At 44.3% G+C, this 19,272-nt stretch overlaps 6 protein-coding genes across 6 annotated transcripts; all 6 read left to right on the forward strand.

Moving 5' to 3' along the window:
* Positions 1-1,475: 1,475 nt before the first annotated feature.
* SAMD00019534_116720 (hypothetical protein) lies at positions 1,476-2,621 on the forward strand (the record flags this gene model as incomplete). The annotated part of the gene is made up of 1 exon (XM_012893081.1): positions 1,476-2,621. One exon carries the CDS (start codon positions 1,476-1,478, stop codon positions 2,619-2,621), a length of 1,146 nt encoding a protein of 381 aa, XP_012748535.1.
* A 198-nt stretch (positions 2,622-2,819) lies between these two features.
* SAMD00019534_116730 (hypothetical protein) lies at positions 2,820-5,040 on the forward strand (the record flags this gene model as incomplete). Its single annotated transcript, XM_012893082.1, has 2 exons — positions 2,820-2,888; positions 2,968-5,040. The coding sequence occupies 2 exons, from the start codon at positions 2,820-2,822 to the stop codon at positions 5,038-5,040; spliced, it is 2,142 nt and encodes a 713-aa protein (XP_012748536.1).
* A 7,436-nt stretch (positions 5,041-12,476) lies between these two features.
* On the forward strand, positions 12,477-13,597 carry SAMD00019534_116740 (hypothetical protein; the record flags this gene model as incomplete). The annotated part of the gene is made up of 3 exons (XM_012893083.1): positions 12,477-12,508; positions 12,574-12,889; positions 12,965-13,597. 3 exons carry the CDS (start codon positions 12,477-12,479, stop codon positions 13,595-13,597), a joined length of 981 nt encoding a protein of 326 aa, XP_012748537.1.
* A 316-nt stretch (positions 13,598-13,913) lies between these two features.
* SAMD00019534_116750 (hypothetical protein) lies at positions 13,914-14,500 on the forward strand (the record flags this gene model as incomplete). Its single annotated transcript, XM_012893084.1, has 2 exons — positions 13,914-14,328; positions 14,409-14,500. The coding sequence occupies 2 exons, from the start codon at positions 13,914-13,916 to the stop codon at positions 14,498-14,500; spliced, it is 507 nt and encodes a 168-aa protein (XP_012748538.1).
* Positions 14,501-14,604: 104 nt separating this feature from the next.
* Positions 14,605-15,054, forward strand: SAMD00019534_116760 (hypothetical protein; the record flags this gene model as incomplete). Its single annotated transcript, XM_012893085.1, has 1 exon — positions 14,605-15,054. The coding sequence occupies one exon, from the start codon at positions 14,605-14,607 to the stop codon at positions 15,052-15,054; it is 450 nt and encodes a 149-aa protein (XP_012748539.1).
* A 120-nt stretch (positions 15,055-15,174) lies between these two features.
* Positions 15,175-18,018, forward strand: SAMD00019534_116770 (hypothetical protein; the record flags this gene model as incomplete). The annotated part of the gene is made up of 5 exons (XM_012893086.1): positions 15,175-15,455; positions 15,553-15,703; positions 15,782-16,054; positions 16,184-16,278; positions 16,371-18,018. Coding segments are annotated over 5 exons (2,448 nt in total), but the record flags the coding sequence as incomplete, so codon positions are not given.
* Between the last annotated feature and the right edge of the window lie 1,254 nt (positions 18,019-19,272).

The following is a 19,272-nucleotide window of genomic DNA, read 5'->3' on the forward strand; positions in this document are numbered from 1 at the left end:
CGGAAAGACACGCGTCAATCGTGAACTTGACCAATGGGTGCTCACCTCACTTACATCAGACCAGCTAAGATATGATAATCAACTTTGCGATTCATTGTTCACTCTACTCATAGCATTGCCTCACAAAGCCATCTCTGACCTAATGATTAGGATCAAAGAATTGGATGGTGTTGGCGAACAAGTAAACCAACATCTGATACTCGTGTAGGTAAGAGAGCGGACAACAACAACAACAACAACACTTGAACTAACATTAACATATTAATCACTTTCAAAGGTTGATCATCAATGCAATGGATAATAGATTTACCAACAATCACTGGTACATACAAGACGAGAGTCGCCTCAAAATGATATTCAAACTCGCCAACGACTCTGACATTAGTGACAACAACAACATCGTTCAACAACAGTTGATCAAACAGCTTATCAACAAGCATCCAACTCAAACCAATATCATATTCCACTTCCTTCATGATCGCATTCGACTAAACGACCAATTCTTTAGCATGCTCTTCCCATTACTCAATGATAACAACCTGATGTTTATGATTGAAAGAATGGGAGTATCATCCCCGTCCAATTCAAGCCAAGTCCTTTCAATCTACAACTCATCAGTCAGCTTGGTGACATCAAAGATGACAATGATCAACTTTCAATTGAATTATGAGAAGACAGTCTTGACCCTACGACTTTTCAAAGATATAAATATGGCTTGCAAGTCCGCTGGACAATCACTTCCAACATCACTGGTACCACCTGAACATCATTACCATTGGACAAGACTTCTCGGAGAATATCAAAACGACAAAAAGCATGTGGATGATCATTACGCTCATTCAACTTTATGAAACTACAAAGCGATTGGCCTTCTTTGATGTTGCCATTCATTTGTTGCTCGTACAATCTTCGACTGAATTCATCATCGACTACCTCTTCAAGTATAAACCAATTCAGACCAAACTATTCTTTATCAACAATGATGTCCTGATTGAGGAGATGGACCAGATTAACAACTTTAACTTTGTTATCAACTGCCTCGTTCAATCTTTCATCCCGGACCACCTTGTACCAGTGATCATTTTAAAATCTTTTCCATCTCGTTGTGCGAACAACAAGGTCACATTAACATCTTCTTGCAAAGACAAACTCATGGCATCAATCAAGTTCATCGACATCATATAGGTCTCTGTGGCCCGGCATCCCATCTTCTCAGATATCTTTATAGTCTTAGAATCAATCATGATGCTGTCTACTTTCGAACCAAAGAGAAGCTGAGATCGATCACTCACAAGGACAACCACGACGCTGAATGTGCCAAACAACTCTTCAAACAATTCAAAGATCGATCACTTATCGACCTAACGTACATCAAGAACATCAAGCAGGGGGACAAGGTGACAACCACAACGTATGGTACACTTGCATTGGTATTGTCAACACTTCCACCACTGGTGATCAATCATATTGTGAGCATGGCCATTCGGTTTGGATTCAACAAGGGCAACGCCTTGCCTCAGGGTTGGTTGATCTCATTGGCATTGGTCAATAGTCGATTCTTCAAGGCGTGCAAGTTGACATTGTCCAACTTTGCCATCCCATCATTGATCATCTATGACAACATACGAGTTGCATCAAAGTACTGTCTGTTTAAGAAGCCACCACTCCATCTCAGAAGTGATGAGATCAGGTGTGTCCCATACAGGAAGCGTCCATTGTGTGCCGAGCGATTGGAGAGCTTGACCGTGCCATTCTCCATCTTTGAGTATCTGCATGTCACTGGCACGTTACCCAATCTCAAGACAATCAACTTTGAAGAGGTTGAGATTATTCCAAGGTTTCGCAAGTGGCTGGACAAACGTGATGATATTAGTGTGGAGCACGTCATTATACCTATATATATGCTCGACCCAAGAGTGATCTACCCAATCGTATTCAGACGGTTACTCAGATCACACATCAAGGACAGACATGGACTCCAATCCATCACGTTCACAACCAGAACATTGGACAATCCGTTTGGGGACATGAAGGATCTCCTACAACAAGATCAGAGCGCAACAACTATCAATCTTAGGTGCTACGTCAGCAATTTGACTAAATACGATACCACAACGACATTCGACTCATTGTCGCACATCACATCGATCAATGAAGGACTCATAGCCATCCCTTGGTTACACAAGATGACCAACCTCACCAGTCTCCATCTTCAGTCCGACCAATCAGGTCAAGACCAAGGTATGATTGACCAACTTCAACAGTTCTACTTTGGTACGCACTCCCTTAACACTCTGGAGCTAAACATATCGTCAGCGAATGTGATCCGTTTGTTGCCTCGTTGTAAGACGACACCAATCACATCACTCACTTTGGCCTTCACAGATATTGATCGTTTGGCCGTACTCCATGTCAAGGGCAACCTGCACTCTCTGTTTGGTACCATAGCTACACATCTCCAACAGACCATGATCAAACAGTTGGAATACCTCACCATCTACATGAAGCCCAACAACATACCATTCAGCAAACATTGTCTGTCAGCATTGACAGCACCACTCCAACTGCATTGCATCAATGATAATCAGCCAATAAACTTCTACAGACTAGTCAATGTGTAGTAACGTTATCGTTTTTGATCAAAAAATTGGATGTGCTGAGTATGCAAACACTTTCAATCATTCACTCATTAATTTGATCACATCGCAACATCATAGATAGAGATAGATAGATTTAGACAAACGATGGCCGTCGAGTTTAAACACAACTAACTAGTTAGTTCATTCATTCAAGGAGACATGACATCACAAGGTTTAGACATGAACAATGAGCAGGAACTTAACAACCTGATTGAGATGTTCAAACTCATGGGTCAATCATTGCCACATGTAAGTCAAGCCCTCGCCTCGCTCGGTCCCGCGTACCCATTGATGACGGCACTGACATTCACTATCATATCATCCTTAGAACTTTGCAACCCACGAGAGTATGATCATATCAAAGCTTACCTCTGTTGGATGGGGGAAGAATGAATCATCAGAGTCGGCCTTTCTTCTGTCTGATACCATCATATCATCGTTCAAATCATCTGGCCTACCTCCTCCATCATCCCTGGTTCAATATTTGAACAGCACTACAATAGATCGTGACCATACACCGCCAAAGGTCGACTTGGTAGAGCTACTCATTCGCATGTATGACGTGACCAAGCGAGAGACCTACTTTGAGTTGGTGATGCTAATGCTGATCAAGATACCATCGACTCAATCGATGATTGATCGCCTCTTCCAGTCGCATCCAACCGAGATCAAACTATTCTTCACCAAGGAGTCCAACATTGACAAGATGGCCACAATGGCGATCAACCTCAGCCTGGTGATAAACTGCATCGTTCAATCATTCGTCCCCGATCATTTGGTACCGTTGATCATCGGCAAATCATCACCATCATACACACGATGTGATAGCAACGTCGTATTCACATCAACTTGCAAGGACCAGTCCAGAGCATCGATCATGTTCATCGACATCATGTTTGATGGCTATCATGGAGAGATGAAATGGGGCACCGACAAACTACATTCTTACTTCAATAATGTCAATATGGACTATGTCAGCATACTTGTGAAAAATGTCCAGGAGGTAGGACACTGTGGCCCAGCATACCATCTGCTCAGATACCTATACAGTCTCCAACACATTTGTATTGGTTACAAAGATGTCAAGCTCAAGTTGAGATCGATCACTCACAACATGGACAACGAAGACGAATGTGCCAAACAACGACAACTCTTCAAAGAGTTCAAACAACAATCATTATTCAACAACCAACCAAAGAAGAAAAAGGTCACCAAACGAGTCAACGAGTCGTTGCCAGCACTTCCACCATTGGTGATCAATCACATTGTGAGTATGGCCATTCGATTTGGATTCAACAACGACACTGGACTGAGTCAGAGATGGCTTATCTCATTGGCATTGGTCAACAGTCAATTCCACAAGACATGCACTTGGACATTGACCAACTTTGCCATCCCTTCATTGTCAATTGGCCAAGATATCCCAACTACGTCAACCTACGGTCTGTTCCAGAAGACACCACTACATCTCAGAAGCACAGAGATCAAGCACGTCCCACAAAGGAAGGGTTCATTGTGTGCCTCGCGATTGATGAGCTTGACCGTGCCATTCTCCAAAGGCGTTTGTTGGGCGGCTAGGGGCTCGTTTCCAAATCTCAAGGCAATCAACTTTATTCAGCTCGATGCTATTCCAAAGCAACAGAATGGCATTTACAAACGAGATCCCATTGTCGTTGAACGAATGCATCTCGAATCACTAAATGCGCCGACACTATTCAGCCAACTGCTCGGTACTCTTGTCAATGGCAGACATGGACTACAATCAATCAGCGTTACGACCAGTGCACTGGACAATCCATTTGATTACCTACCCCTTCAACAGAGTTCAACGATCAATCTGAAGTGTCATGTCGACCGTTTGAATCTTGGGCAGCTCACGTCTTCCGAGACAACAACATCCACCATGTCACTTTCGCATATCACATCAATCAAAGTAGTATCCAAAGACATACCATTGCTATACAGGATGACCAACCTCAGCAGTCTGCATCTCCAGTTCAATCAACCAGTTCCAGACAATGGTATGATTGATCGACTTCAAGAGTTCTACGCTGGAACACTCACTCTCAATACACTTGTGCTCCATATGTCGTCAGTGAATGTGATTCACTTGTTGCCTCATTGCCAGACGACACCAATCACATCACTCACATTGGCCTTCACTGACATTGATCGTTTGGCCATGCTCAATGTCAAGGGCAAGCTGCACCAACTCTTTGACACGATGGCCACACATCTCCAACAGACCATGATCAAACAGTTGGAATACCTCTCGATCTACATGACCAATCAGTCCAACATCATCATTCCATTCAACATCCAATGTCTGTCGCCATTGATCACTGATCTCCAATTGCATTACATCAATCCAATAAACTTCTACAGACTCCTCGTCGACTAGTCTTGTAACGTTCGTTGAATGAGCGATGAGTTTTCAAACTCTTTATTTATTTAGTCCTTTGATCACTTTACACTGTGCACACTTTTGATGTATGAACAAAAACAGTAAGTAGACCATTCATCATTGAATATTATCTCGATATCCAAGATAGTCAAACATACAATTCCAATCGATTGACATACATTCAGCTCATCGATCATTGCAAACTAGTTAAAGTGTGATCGACCAAACATACAACCCAATCTGTAATGATAGAAATGGAATGATTACACTTTATTCATGGTTGTTGGGACAGAGGTTAGGCAGGCGTCAATACGGAGGCTGATAGATGGAGGCTGAGACTAGTGGCAGAATGGCGACAGAGGTCGGAGACAACATGGCGGCAGAGGTCAAAGACAAGATGGCGACAGATGTCAGTCAGCATGGCGGCAGAGATCAGAGACAACATGGCGACAGAGATCTGGCAGCATGACGGCAAAGGTCAGAGACAGAATGGCGGCAGAGGTCAATCAGCATGGCGGCACAGGTCAGGCAGCATGGCGGCAGAGGTCAATCAGCATGGCGGCAGAGGTCAAGAAGCAAGGCGGCAACCGAGGTTCGGGTCTACAAGGTAACAAAGATTCAAGACATGGTTATATGTATGTATGAGTAATGTGTAAAAGTAAGAGAGATAAGAATGAATTAATCAATGAGAGATGAAGTGCACTGAGTATTTATAGCTGTCTATGTCACACCCACCATTCATCCTACCATCATTGACGGATTTTGAAACCCAGCCGTTATCTTTCTGCGGATTTAAGATCATTGGATGAATTCAAATTCAAAAAACCCAATAACCGACAACACCACCATTGTGTGAACTTCACTTGTTCGAAGTTCGTCAGTAACAGTGTGGAGGCATTTAGCCCACCAGATATTTGTCGATTCGTTCAACAACACCAACACTTCGCTCATTCATTACATTAACATTCAATTAATACAACGGTTGCATACTTATAATATATATATTTATCTATCTCATCATTTGGTGTCATCGTGACATTGATTAATATTCATGAACAACAATCAATCAATCAATCTTGTTCATCCACCTGGTGACAATAGCACATTTGTGTAGAGCTACCTCTAGAGGGTCTATCCAATCATGCTAGTGTCACTAGTTGGATCAAGACATGTATCAACGAGATAACATGGTCACCATGCAATGTGTCTGCTCTACAGACAGTACCAATCATCAAGTCGGCCAGGTTCGTCGAGCACCTTGGGCAATTCTATGCTCGCCATCCCACACCCGCAGTTGCCCACCAACCATCCTCAACTTCAAGATTCACAATCATCGTGGCGAGGACGCCATCGTGAAGGAGATAGAGATAATCCCATGGCAGGATTGAATCAATACTCAGTTACAGCAAGATCGAGCACATTCGCCTCATAGCAGGGCCAGTCTCACACTGGTGACATCTTCGTCTAACTTCAAGCGCTCTTGGTACCAAGCCGTAGATGTCCTTGTCGGGCTTGTATGCGCTCTCCAATCGGAATGGTAATTGGTATCTTTAACGCCACCCAGCCGGTTGTCAATGAACCTGGCAACTACCGCCTTCAGGATCACATCCAAACTCAAGACTCATGAAGGCCTGCTATATCAAAGATGGACACCGCAGAGGCAGTGATGTTGCAGTTCATCATGTCGAGCCCAAGATAAACGTTACTGATAACAACCTGGACAAGAAGCTGTCATCGTCACCAACTCATTCGATTGTTACAGTTGCGAATGACAGGTACATCTTGGCAAATCGAATTGGACAATCTTCGTTTGACTCGTTGGATTGAATGATAAGGTCACTCTGTGTCACTCATAGATCGTTAGTCGCGAGCCACTTCACCATCAATGAATCCTTAGAGCTTTAGGACTGAGCAACATCTAATTAGACAGCACTGGTCCATCAACATCAGTGAGGACATGGCTAGACATCATATGGGAAAGGCACCATGTATCGCATCACAAAGGCAAACACATTTAGTCAACATGGCGCCAGTGAGAGAGACAATCTTGCGAGCAGGTACCAGTCCATCAAATATTGTTTCACGCAGCGCGATAACAACATTGGATCAAATGTCTGTCTAATAGGGTGTGTGTGGGAGCTGGAATGGCTAGTCAGTCAGTCAGTCAATCAGGCAGGTCGGTCACATCAAGGTCGAGCACATTAGTTCTCCATCGCCAGTTGGGATTGATGAACAAGACCCTAGGTCAAAATCGATTACAGGCAAACATATCAAGACAAAACCTGGCGAACTCCAATCAAGCGACATGTATCACCATTGACCATTGATACAACATTGCACCAACCCTCATTCAATCGATTAATCAAACATACATAAACAGGCGGACTGAGATGGTATTGAGTGATACAAATTCAAATGGACCGTTAAATGGTCAATCTGTTAATTAAATATATTTAAATATTTAATTCAAAATGTGTCTTTAAGTGTGTGTGTGTGTTTGTGTGTGTGTGTGTGCGGGAGTGTCTCTATCCACCCACTCACAGACACTCTCTCATTGCGGTGAATGTCCTTGGACAAGTGGGCATTGACATCACTCATTACCATATCACACTATTACATGTATGTACACATATATAACATTATTACAATGTTACTATAATACTATCATCATTCTAATTCATAATACTAACATTGATTCTCTCTCACCAACCATCTAATTCATCAATAAATCAATCAATATCAATCAATCATATCAATCTTACATTCTCTCTCACCAATCAATCAATTCAATATCAATCAATCATATTATTATTATTATAGACTCTCTACTTCGGCTTTTGCCAAACAATTATCTACACAACTATAATATCACTTTAAACAGTGTTTTCCAACACTACTACGCCTTCTTCAACTCGATTTATTATTATTATTACAATGCAATTTAATTATATTCAATCACTCTATCCACCAGCCAAGCCCCTTAGACTGTTGTTTGACCCCACAGTTCCCAAGACCTTGCTTCTGGCCACCAAAAAAGGCACGATCATCAAGAAGTTCAAGGTCTTCATTGACATTGGCGCGACACTTCTCATACTCCCATATGTCAAACCAATCAGACCACTGTTCGACAACAGGCGGCCAAAGATTTTATTTGGAAAGGATCAAGATGGAGTCAATTTCTCACGCAGGGTTCCTCTTGATGTCGCATTTGTCATTGCGAATACTGTCCCATACGCTCCTCTCAACCAGGAGAATAGTAATGTCCAACTCATTCACTGTATCTGTCTCAGGATATTACGATCGTTACCTGTCTACCCCAGAAGGCAACCAGTATCCACCCCAAATCAAATGGGACCAAATTGTATGTTTACCATAAAAGAACTCATTCATTCATTGATTGAGTGATGTCTGCCTGTCTGCTGTCAAACCAAGTACTAACCATCCTCGTCCATGTCCTTTTCATCCAAGACAATGAAATCAATCAACAACATTCCGACCTCCGACCGAGACCTGGAGACCAACTAGATCCAACATTACCATCCAGTCATCCAGTCACCCAAGAAGACATTGGCCACCACCAACAACTCAGATACCAATATCCACCATCACCAGATTATTTGGTGGATGAGCCTGTCCTATCTCCTCCGGTCCCTCTCCTTTTCAATTAATTCTCACCTATATATATCTTGCCGTCGATCAAGCAGATGAGTGATGGGTATAACCCAAATATCTCTCGGCTGGCGATTGAAACCAATCAACCACCAACAATCAACAACCAACAACAACAATCAACAACAACAACATCAAAGTCGAGTTACCAACCCACCAATCAGTGGTCCTACATCCATCACCCGAACCAGATGACACAGTGGAGACGTTGTGATTCATTCACACGATGACCTGTCGTTGCGAGGTCTATTCCCTCCAAGTCAATTCAGTGCCTTGCCAGTGCCGTGCCAGACCGAGTGCCATGCCGCCGAGCCAAGCCAGGCCAAGCCGAGGTGGACCTTTCCAGGACCGTATACTACTAACATTTCCTCCCATCACCATTTGGCCATCTCCGCAAGGAGGTGGCCGTGGCCCATCATGCAAGAGGGATGGGTCGGCCTGTCATGCAAGAGGGACGGGTGGGCCCACCATGTAAGAGGGGTGGGCACGGCCTGGGGACTACACCTGTCGCTATTAGACTTTGGGCACGTCGAGACAGGTATGGCAGCAACTTTGTTGACTTTGAGAGTTTCTTCTCATTGTCACAAGTGCTGCCTTTATTTTTTTTAAAGCCGTTGGGCAGCAACCGTGCCCAGGCGACATCATTGAGTTGTACTTTTCCAATTGTTGTTATTCTCCTTCCAAGTCACACTTGTACAACTCCTGTCTTCATCGTTTATTAATGCTTTGATTATGATCATTCCAGTTGGATACACTCATCAACTTGGCAAGATGGCGGTTAGTCAATGATGGCAACACGGCGGTTGTCAGCGTGGCTGTCTGGTTGGAGACAGAGGTCTGGACAGTGGTCAACTCGAGATGGACAACTTGGCAGCATGGCGTCGCACTTGTCAGCGTGGCTCTCTGTCTGGTTGGAGTCAGAGGTTGTCGACGGTGGCCATCTTGGCAGCATGGAGGGGCAACAAGGCAGGCGGTAGTCAACGTGGCAGATAGTCAAGTTGGAGACAGAGGTCCTGAACTATGGTCAACGTGGCAGCATAGTGGCATTCTAGTTGGAGACAGAGGTTCTGGGCTGTGTCCAACTCGAGATGGACACTTTGGTAGCCTGGTGGTGGTCAGCATGGCGGAGTCTGTCTTGTTGGGTACAGATGTTCATGGCTGTGGACAACTTGGCAGCATGGCAAAAGTCCAGATAGAGAAGAGGTTGTGGGCTGTGGTTGGCAACACGGCGGCTGTCTGTCCGGATAGACCACAGAGGTTCTGGACAACTTGGCAACATGGTGGACGACTGTACAGATGGAGATAGAGGTTCGTGGCTGTGGTCCACGTGGCAGCACGTCGGCAGTCAGTCAAGTTGGAGACAGAGGTTCTGGGCTGTGGACAGCTTGGCATGGACAACCTGGCAGCATGGSGGTGGTCAGAATGGCAGAGTCACAATGGGACTGTCTAGACAGAGGTTCTGGGCTGTGGTCAGTCAGGGCACATGGCGACCTCATTCTAGATGGAGACAGAGGTTCGGGGGTGTAGACAACTTGGTAGCATGGCGGTGGTCAGCATGGCCGAGTCACAAAGGCGGCCGTCTGTCTAGTTGGAAACACTAACTTGGACAAGGACTACCCAGAGGTCTTCAAGGCACAAGGGAAGACAGAAGAGAAGGGAGAAGAGAATGGTGTAAGTAAGAAGAGTATAGGTGAGCAGCTGTGCGATCATTGGTGTAGTAGTACTCACTCATTGAGGGACAGAGGTTCAGGGCTAAGGTCACTCAAGGCAGCATGGTGGAGTCCTGCCGTCTGTTTCGTTGGAGACAGAGGTTCTGGGCTGTGGTCAACATGGCTGTGGCAGACGGCGGACGTCTGTCAAGATGGTGACAAAGGTTCATGGTCAACGTGGAAGCACGACGGCAGTCTATCAAGATGGAGACAGAGATTCATTGCAACATGGCAGCACGGCGGACGTGATTGAGATACAGGTGGTGAACACTGACTTTGACAAGGACCACACAGCGGGCTTCAAGGCACAAGGTCAAGGGAAGGCAGAAGAGATGAAGAGGATAGTGTAAGTAAACAGCAAATGGTGGTGCAATTAGAAGTCAAGTAGTACTCACTCATTGATTGGTATCATAACTCAAACTCATTAGTAACTCATCTGCAGTAGTGAGACAACAAGGCACAACAACAGTGGTGAGGATACATGTCAATGTGTTGTTTATTATTGATAAATTAGTATAAGTATAAGCATAAGTATGTATATATGTTTATGTGTATGTGTACAAGTAGGAGAGAGTGAGTGCAATGCCAATGAGATGAGTGGAACATGTGGGCCACACCAACCGTAAACTAGATTAGCATGGGAGGGAATTTCAAATTCAAATTTAATCACCCACAACACACACTTTTTGAACTTCACACATTTTAATGGTCAAGAGGTGGACAGTGCCACTTTGATACATGGAGCCCAAGCCCATCATGCTTGTGATGCTGTCGGACAAGATTGTTCTCTAAGTATCACTCCAAAGGCTTACGCAGGATCAGCCAGTTGATCGTCTATTTCGGTCACTTGTCCAGACCAAACATGCAGCTTGGTCCCTTCACCTCTTTGGATCACTCGACAATTTCACACAGTTGCGTACGACAGGTACATCTTGGCCACCATGATCAAAAGTACCTACTCCATCGGTTAGACCCCTGACGTCTAGATTGGACCAAATGTGCACCAGAGTTCGTCACCCAATAAACTTCTGCCGACTCGTTGAGTAACATTAATCAATGCAAATGTGTTTGATAAATTTGGGAGAGTTAGATTCATTCATTCATTTGTGGTCACAGATACACACATAGAGATAGATAGATAATTAGACAATTGATGGCTTCAAGATCAACGACTAGTGATATGTTCAAGCCCAACTAGCTCATTCAATCTAATCAACAAGTACTACCTCTGAATAATTTAAATATATATAGACATCATCACCATGAACTCACCATTCATTATAGACCTCAACAACATGTTGCTCAACAACAAATTCAATAACAATGGAGCAAGACCAAGGTATTCATTCATTGACATTGTCAGTGTAATCACACAAGTGGCAACGGTAAGTTTGTTTGATTGATTCAATTGATTGATTGATTGATTGAGGTCTAACACAACCAACCTAGATGTTTGAGCAACATCGGAAATTGCGTCCATACATAGTTGAACATTTACGTTCACTAGAGATAAGTAGGGAATACATTGCCTACTACGATGACAAAGAAGGAGAAAGACACTACATACGTATTCTGAGTGAGGTGGAAGTGGATCAAAATAGAACACCGTATGAGGTGTTTCTCCAAGTGTGGAACCTTTGTGAAGACATTCGTCGATGCAACATCAGTATCTATGACGTAGTGACCAGTCTCTTGTCAATTGCCATGATTGAGAGACGTTGGCTCACTTCACCCAACTTCTTGATCGATACATCGTTTATCTCATACCTTACCATTGGTCTGTCTCAAGCTCAGATGGATACTTTGTGCACACTGTACTTGGAGTACTTCAAAGGATACATTGACAGAGGTTCCCATACTTGGGACGAACATCTTGGCCTGTACAATCTTATCATAACTACGTTCGGCCAGACCCGTGTTGCCCATGGTTTCGAGCGATTGGTGCTCCTCTCACTCCAGAGAGACACTCTTTGCCAGAGCGATAAACAATGCGTGTCATTGTTCAACTGTTTACTTTTAACGCTTCCCAATGACACTGACCAACGAATCAGTGGAATGATTCGTCAATACAAACAACAGACGTTCGAGTAAGTAACATGGTCTGCATTATGTATTCAAGAGTTAATGAACTAACGCCTTGATTGATATAAAGGATCATCATCAATGCGATTAAGAATAGAGTATTGGCACGCAAATGGTGGATCAAAGAGGACAGTGTTCTCCATCAGATTATTTACTTGACACAATTGGACAACAGTGACCAAAAACAACAACAACAACAACAACAACAACGACAGGAGATCCTCCATCAGGTGCTCAACAAGGGTAGAGACCTAACGAATATCATTTTCCAATACTTCAAACAACATTTTCACCCGATTGAACGATATTGTAATGTGCTCTTTCCTCAACTCTACTTAGACAATCTTATCACGATGGTGAGGCTCATGGGCCCATCACTTCCATATGTAAGTCAATCCTCGCTTGCCACTCTCACCCAATAACCACTGACTCGCATCACTTCAATCTTCGTCCAATTCTAGCACTTTGGAACCCATGGGGCCTATCTCCTTTCAAAGATTGGCAATTCATCAAGCTTTAAGTGGTACAATTCATCAATACTTCTCACCGATGCCATTGTGTCATCGTTCATTGCAGCTGGCCAACCACCTCCACAAATCCTATTACAATTCTTGAACACATTGCCGATCAATCCAAAAATTGATCGAAACAAACCAACCATTGAATGGATAGAGCCACTCATTCACATTTTCGACTTGACCAAGCGAGTGGACTTCTTTCAATTGGCGATGCAGTTGCTGTTCAAAACAAAATCATCATCAACTCAATCGATCATGGAGAATCTCTTCCAGTCGCATCCAACCGCAATCAAGGAGTTCTTCACCAAGCAGTCCAATGTTGACCGGATGGACAATGTAACCAACCTCAGCCTGGTGATCAATTGCATCGTTCAATCATTGGTCCCTGCTAACTTTATTAAAGTTATCATGGACAAGTCATCTCCATCTCGCTACAACAACAGTGATAACAAGGTCATATTCACATCATCGTGCACCGACCTCTCGAAAGCATCGATCATGTTCATCGACATCATGTTTGAAGGTCTTTATGGAACCAGGAGATGGACCAACATCGGTACAGACACATCCCATTAATCAAAGGGATGTGACCAATTTAGTTGTGGAGCATGTTCAAACAATTGGTCTGTGTGGCCCAGCATTCCATCTGCTCAAATATCTCTACTGTCTCCAACTCAATGATAACTACTACACCAGTATCAAAAAGAAGTTGAGATCAATCACACACAATGACACCGCTGAAGAATGTGTCAAACACCAACAGCAATACATATTCGACCGAGCATATATCAAGAACATGAAGGAAGGCAATACAACCGTCGCACCAGTTGATACCCGCCTTGGAATGGCATTGCCAACTATTCCAAAATTGGTGATAAATCACATTGTGAGTATGGCCATTCGCTTTGGATTCAACAACAACAAGGACAAGGACAAAGGAGAAGAGACGTTGAGTCAGAGTTGGCTTTTATCATTGGCACTGGTCAACACCCATTTCCTCAAGGAGTGCATGGTGACATTGACCAACTATGCGATCCCATCACTGATCATTCATTCAACAATCTGGATTGAATCAGAGTACTGTCTGTTCCAGCAGCCACCACTCCATCTCAGAAGCAATGAGATCAAGTTCATTCCAAAGGAGAACTTACAATTGTGTGATGATCGACTGGAGAGCTTGACTGTACCATTCTCCAAACGCACCTGTTTGGCAGTCAAAGGCGCGCTGCCATGTCTCAAGACAATCAACTTTGTTCTGGTCGGCAATGATGAATTGCCCAAACTGCAGAATACACGTAATAACTTTGGTGTGTTCCGCTATGATATTCACAAAAGTACTTCACTGTACAGTGTACACATTGATCAAATATCATGTCAACACACCTAGACATGGATTCAAATCAATCACTTGTACGACCAATTCTCTCATCAACCCATATCAGGACATACTCCCTGGACAAGCTTCAGCGATCCACATGATATGCAAAGTCGACCGTTTGAAATGTGGTCCCACAACAACCAAGAAAACATTGTCACACATCACATCGTTCAAGGATGTATTCGAATCCATAGCATTGTTGCACATGATGACCAACCTTACCACTTTGCATCTTCAACCGTCAAAGTCTAGCAGATTGAACATTGGTATGATTCGCCAACTTCGACAGTTCTACGCTGGAACACTCACACTCAACACGCTAGTGCTCCACGTAACAACAGTGAATGTGATTCACTTGATGCCTCATTGTCGTACGACACCAATCAAATCACTCACACTGGCATTCACTGACATTGATCAATTGACCTTTCTCTTTGCCCTGGGCAAGTTGGATGATCTGTTTGGGGCGATGGCCACACATCTCCAACAGACCATGATCAAACAGTTGGAATACCTCACCATCTACATCATCAAAGAGTCCAACTCCGCCATCATTCCTTTCAATATCCAATGTCTGTCAGCATTGATCACATCGCTCCAACTTCATTGCATCAATGATCGTTATCCAATAAATTACTACAGACTCGTGTCGTAGTTGTGTGTATCTGTGATTGATTGAAGCACAAAGTGTGTGATTGATTGAATGGTGTGGGGGGGTGTTGGTGATCGTTTCGTTTACCCCCAAAAGCCTCACTCAGATTTTATTTCGAAATGATGTTCCGGTCTTATTGTAGTTGTTGTGACATTAGTTTTGTTTGTTGTATTTGTAGAGATAACAAGAGATAGAGATAGATATAATATGGCATTTGGAAAGAAGTCTGGCAAATATAAGAAGGTGGTCAAGGGCATCTTCCCTGCTCAGCCAGGTGGTGAGATGCAACTGCAGAACACTAGCAAGCTTGTATACTTCTGTGAGATGAACCCTGAGCTACTGCCCAAGGTCGGTCAATACATCAAGCTCAAAGCAGAGAAGAGTCTAAGCAAGAAGAGAATAGAGTAAATATCATCATCATCAATCATTCAATCATTCAATCATACATCATCATATTGACATTAAATCATTCAATCAATCATCATTCATATGTGTATGTAGTATTGTAAAGACATGTGTTATTATCATTAGAGAGTTGATCATTGGATGTAGGAAGAATATGGTGTTCTTCTCATCTGATGCTACCAAGTTGATGGAGTTGCTATTGCAGCAAGAGACACATCCCGACCTTCAGATTGAAGCAACAGAGACTGTATGTGTCACTCACTCGAATGCAATGAATGAATGAATGAATGAGTGACACCAACAACTTACACTACCCTCGATACAGTTCATTAGATTCTCACAGGTACAGGACGATGCATCACAGTTCCCCGAGGTGGAGAAGTTCATCAAGTACTTTATAACGATGTGTCGTAACAATACTCAGGATGATATGTTGCGCAGACGTATTCGTGGCGAGGGTATGAGAGGCATGAGTGCCTACATCTCCATCTTGGACCTCGTCGACGAGCTCGATACATTCATCACCAAGCACAGAGAGATCCTCTCCACCATCCTCGACAACATGCAGTACAGGGATCAGGTACCAACACCGTATGTACAATGTTTGATCGATCGATTGATTGATTGATTGATTGAATGAGTGATTGACTAATATGTATGATTACACAGGGCATTGATTAGAAGGGCGTCACAGGAGGATGATCAGGGAGTCAACTCACCGCTGCCCACCAATGTAAAGTCACTGGCTGTCGAGTGTCTGAGGAACTTGTCTCGTCGTGTGGACAACATCACAGTGACATCACTCGTACAGACTATATTAAAGTATGGTACAAAGACTACTACTTCTTTGATCGCGCCCGACATCATACCTAACATCCACGCCACGCTAATCAATCAATCAATCATACTTCAAGCTACCTTGACACTCAACAACTATGGATCGATGGAGCTGGCAATAACTTCCCAAGGGAGTGCATGTTGGCTGTGGCCAAGTCAGTCAAGTCACAACACTTTATTATTATGTTGACGAGCTTCTTGCGTCATCTAGAGATATCACATCCACCTCCAATCACAAAGGCCATCGTTCACACTGCAGTCTCGATCGTGGAGGACGCACCTCCAGGCGCCATCAACATGGTCGTGTCGCATCTGCTCAAGGTACTGGTGCAGACCAACGAGCTGTCGAACCGCAAGCCTCCACCCGCCGACCTCGACGAGCTGCTCGGTCTTTCATCGGCCATCGTCGACGCTATAGGCGTTGTGGCCAAGAACTACCGTCTGACGCACGACAAGATCGAGACGATGAACAACATCATGAACCACCTCCGCAGCAGCATTCGCACCGGCGCTGCCGCCGATCGCTACAGCCTCATCCAGCTCAACCTGACACAGTGCATTCTTCAAGTGTCGCAGACACTGACCGACGTTCGTCCACACACCGTGCTCAACGACCTTACACAGAAGCTGCTGGACCTCTCGGACGTCGCGTCGCCCGAGGTTCGCGTCTACATCCAGCGCATCCTTCACACGATCCTCCTGCCCAACAAGTCATACGACCAAATGATCACATCCCAGGGTCTTGGCGGCGAGGAAGACGGCGTCGAGGAGTACATGCAGGAGAACGCCTCATTCATTAGGGACTCGCTGCTCAAGGGCTTTGGCGAGACGAACAACCAGCCCAACAACTACATCGCCATGTTCAAGACCTTGGTGATCCTGCTGTATCGTGGCAAGAACAAGGAGATCCAGAACGCGATACCAATGATCTTCCGCATCCAGAAGAAGCAGCGCATTCTCCCATTCAGACTGTCGCGCTCCGTCCATCTGGTAATCGCCAGCTACCTGCTGATGGTGGCTCGCCTGTACAACAAGCCCGAGCTGGACGCCTACGTGCAGAGCGTGCAGAAGATTCGTCGCGACAAGGACCAGAACTGCCGCTACCTCACCTTCACCAACTCGGCCCTGACCAACAAGAGTCAACAAAAGATAAATTATCGCGAGCGCGAGAAGAACAAGCCTTCAGAGTGCGAGCTCATCGACCAGGACCGCGTGGCCGATTTCATATGCTCGATCGCCACGCTCAAGGAGGTGAACAACCTGCGCACTCAGCTTACAAAGAAGTACAACACGATTACTCGTCGCGACCTCGAGTTGCCCACGGACGAGGTGCACCACTCGCCTCCCGTCAACACCATCCCGCTATTTGAGTCGTCCAACGACATGCCCCACGTGGACCTCGACGACCACTTCAAGAAGCTCACGTACGACTCGTTCAAGCAGTACACCAAATTCAACACCGACGTCGATGGCGGATCACAGCACTCGGCCAGCAGTCAGCGACACTCGATATCAAACACTATATTGCTGGCCAAGGACCTGACGTTCAAACACGTCATCACCAACTGCCAGGAGAGCAGCATCAAGATCCAGACAGAGAGCGAGCTGCTCATGAGGTTGGTACTGCAGTCGGCGCAATCATTGATGGAGCAGGACAATGGCAAGGATGAGCTGTCCTCCACATGCACACTCAAGATGAACATACAGAATGTCTTGGAGAAGGTTATATAAGTCGATTACCACGCGCAGTCATTGCCATGGACCACATGTACTTCATACATTCATTCGTCAACTTCAAATAACAGGTAGATCGATTCACAATTCGCGAGACAATACGTAATATTGATTGATTGGATTGGATTTGATTGGATTGGACTGGACTGATTGATTGATTCCAGGATCGAGTGACACGCGCGTTATTCACTTGCGTCAAGTTTGATGTTACATTGCTCACATCCACTCGAGGGTTGTTGGGCCTGCACACATTCGATCAACTCACTGAGTGATGAACACAAGGACCTTTTGTTTATATTCGTGATAGTCACAAACAACATCAACAACAACAGGTGAAGCAAGCAAATCAAAGTAAGATTGCAATCTTCACCAGACTTAACAAAAGTTGCTTTATAAGTCAAGTCACACGAATAATTATGGGACCTACCCACTACAACTAATGCCCTTTGCCTTGGATCGAGTGATGTCCTTTGGTATCGACACCAACACCCAAGATGTAGATGTATATATATATTACTCACACATACAATTTGTTTGATACCAAGGTGCAAAGATGGCCTGTATTATTGATAAGTCCTTCAATCAAACACTAAAACACATCTATTTCCATCTGTGATGGATCATCGATCAAAACTACATTTCCCACACACCCGTTCAATCACTTTCGTGAACCACACACCCCCACCACATCAAACACATATTCGATCACTCACACAACACCAAGTAATGCATTGTATGTTTGTTTAGCTAGTTGATTGTGTGTGCCATTTGGCCACACACTTTATACAGCTTAATTAAAATGAGGCATTCGTTTGATTGCTGCCGCCAAGGGCTCAATGACACTCATTGGCCATGATAAAATACTCCCCTACTGCCTCCATCTCCAACTCCAACTCAAATACACACTCACACATTCGATCAATCACCAATCAATCAATACACACTCTATCATTCTTCACTGCACTTTAAAATGTCTTTTCATATTCGATGAAGGTATGTATACAACTCATTCATTAACACGCTCATCATCAATGGGGCGAAGGGGTTTCGGGGTGATCCCCCGGGACTCTGAAGCTGGCAACTACTGGTGGCACTCAAACAAAATGTCAACACTCTTGTCATTCATTGGCTATCTTAGGGTCGATACTTTATCCCTCCAATCATACTCGTGCCAGTTTTTGTGTTTAAGTGTTTGGTGCTCGGATGTGTGTGTTTGTTTGATTGATTGATTGATTGATAGAGTGG

The sequence above is a fragment of the Acytostelium subglobosum genome, assembly GCF_000787575.1.
Source record: "Acytostelium subglobosum LB1 DNA, scaffold: scaffold34, whole genome shotgun sequence".
Classification (NCBI taxonomy): Eukaryota; Evosea; class Eumycetozoa; order Acytosteliales; family Acytosteliaceae; genus Acytostelium; species Acytostelium subglobosum.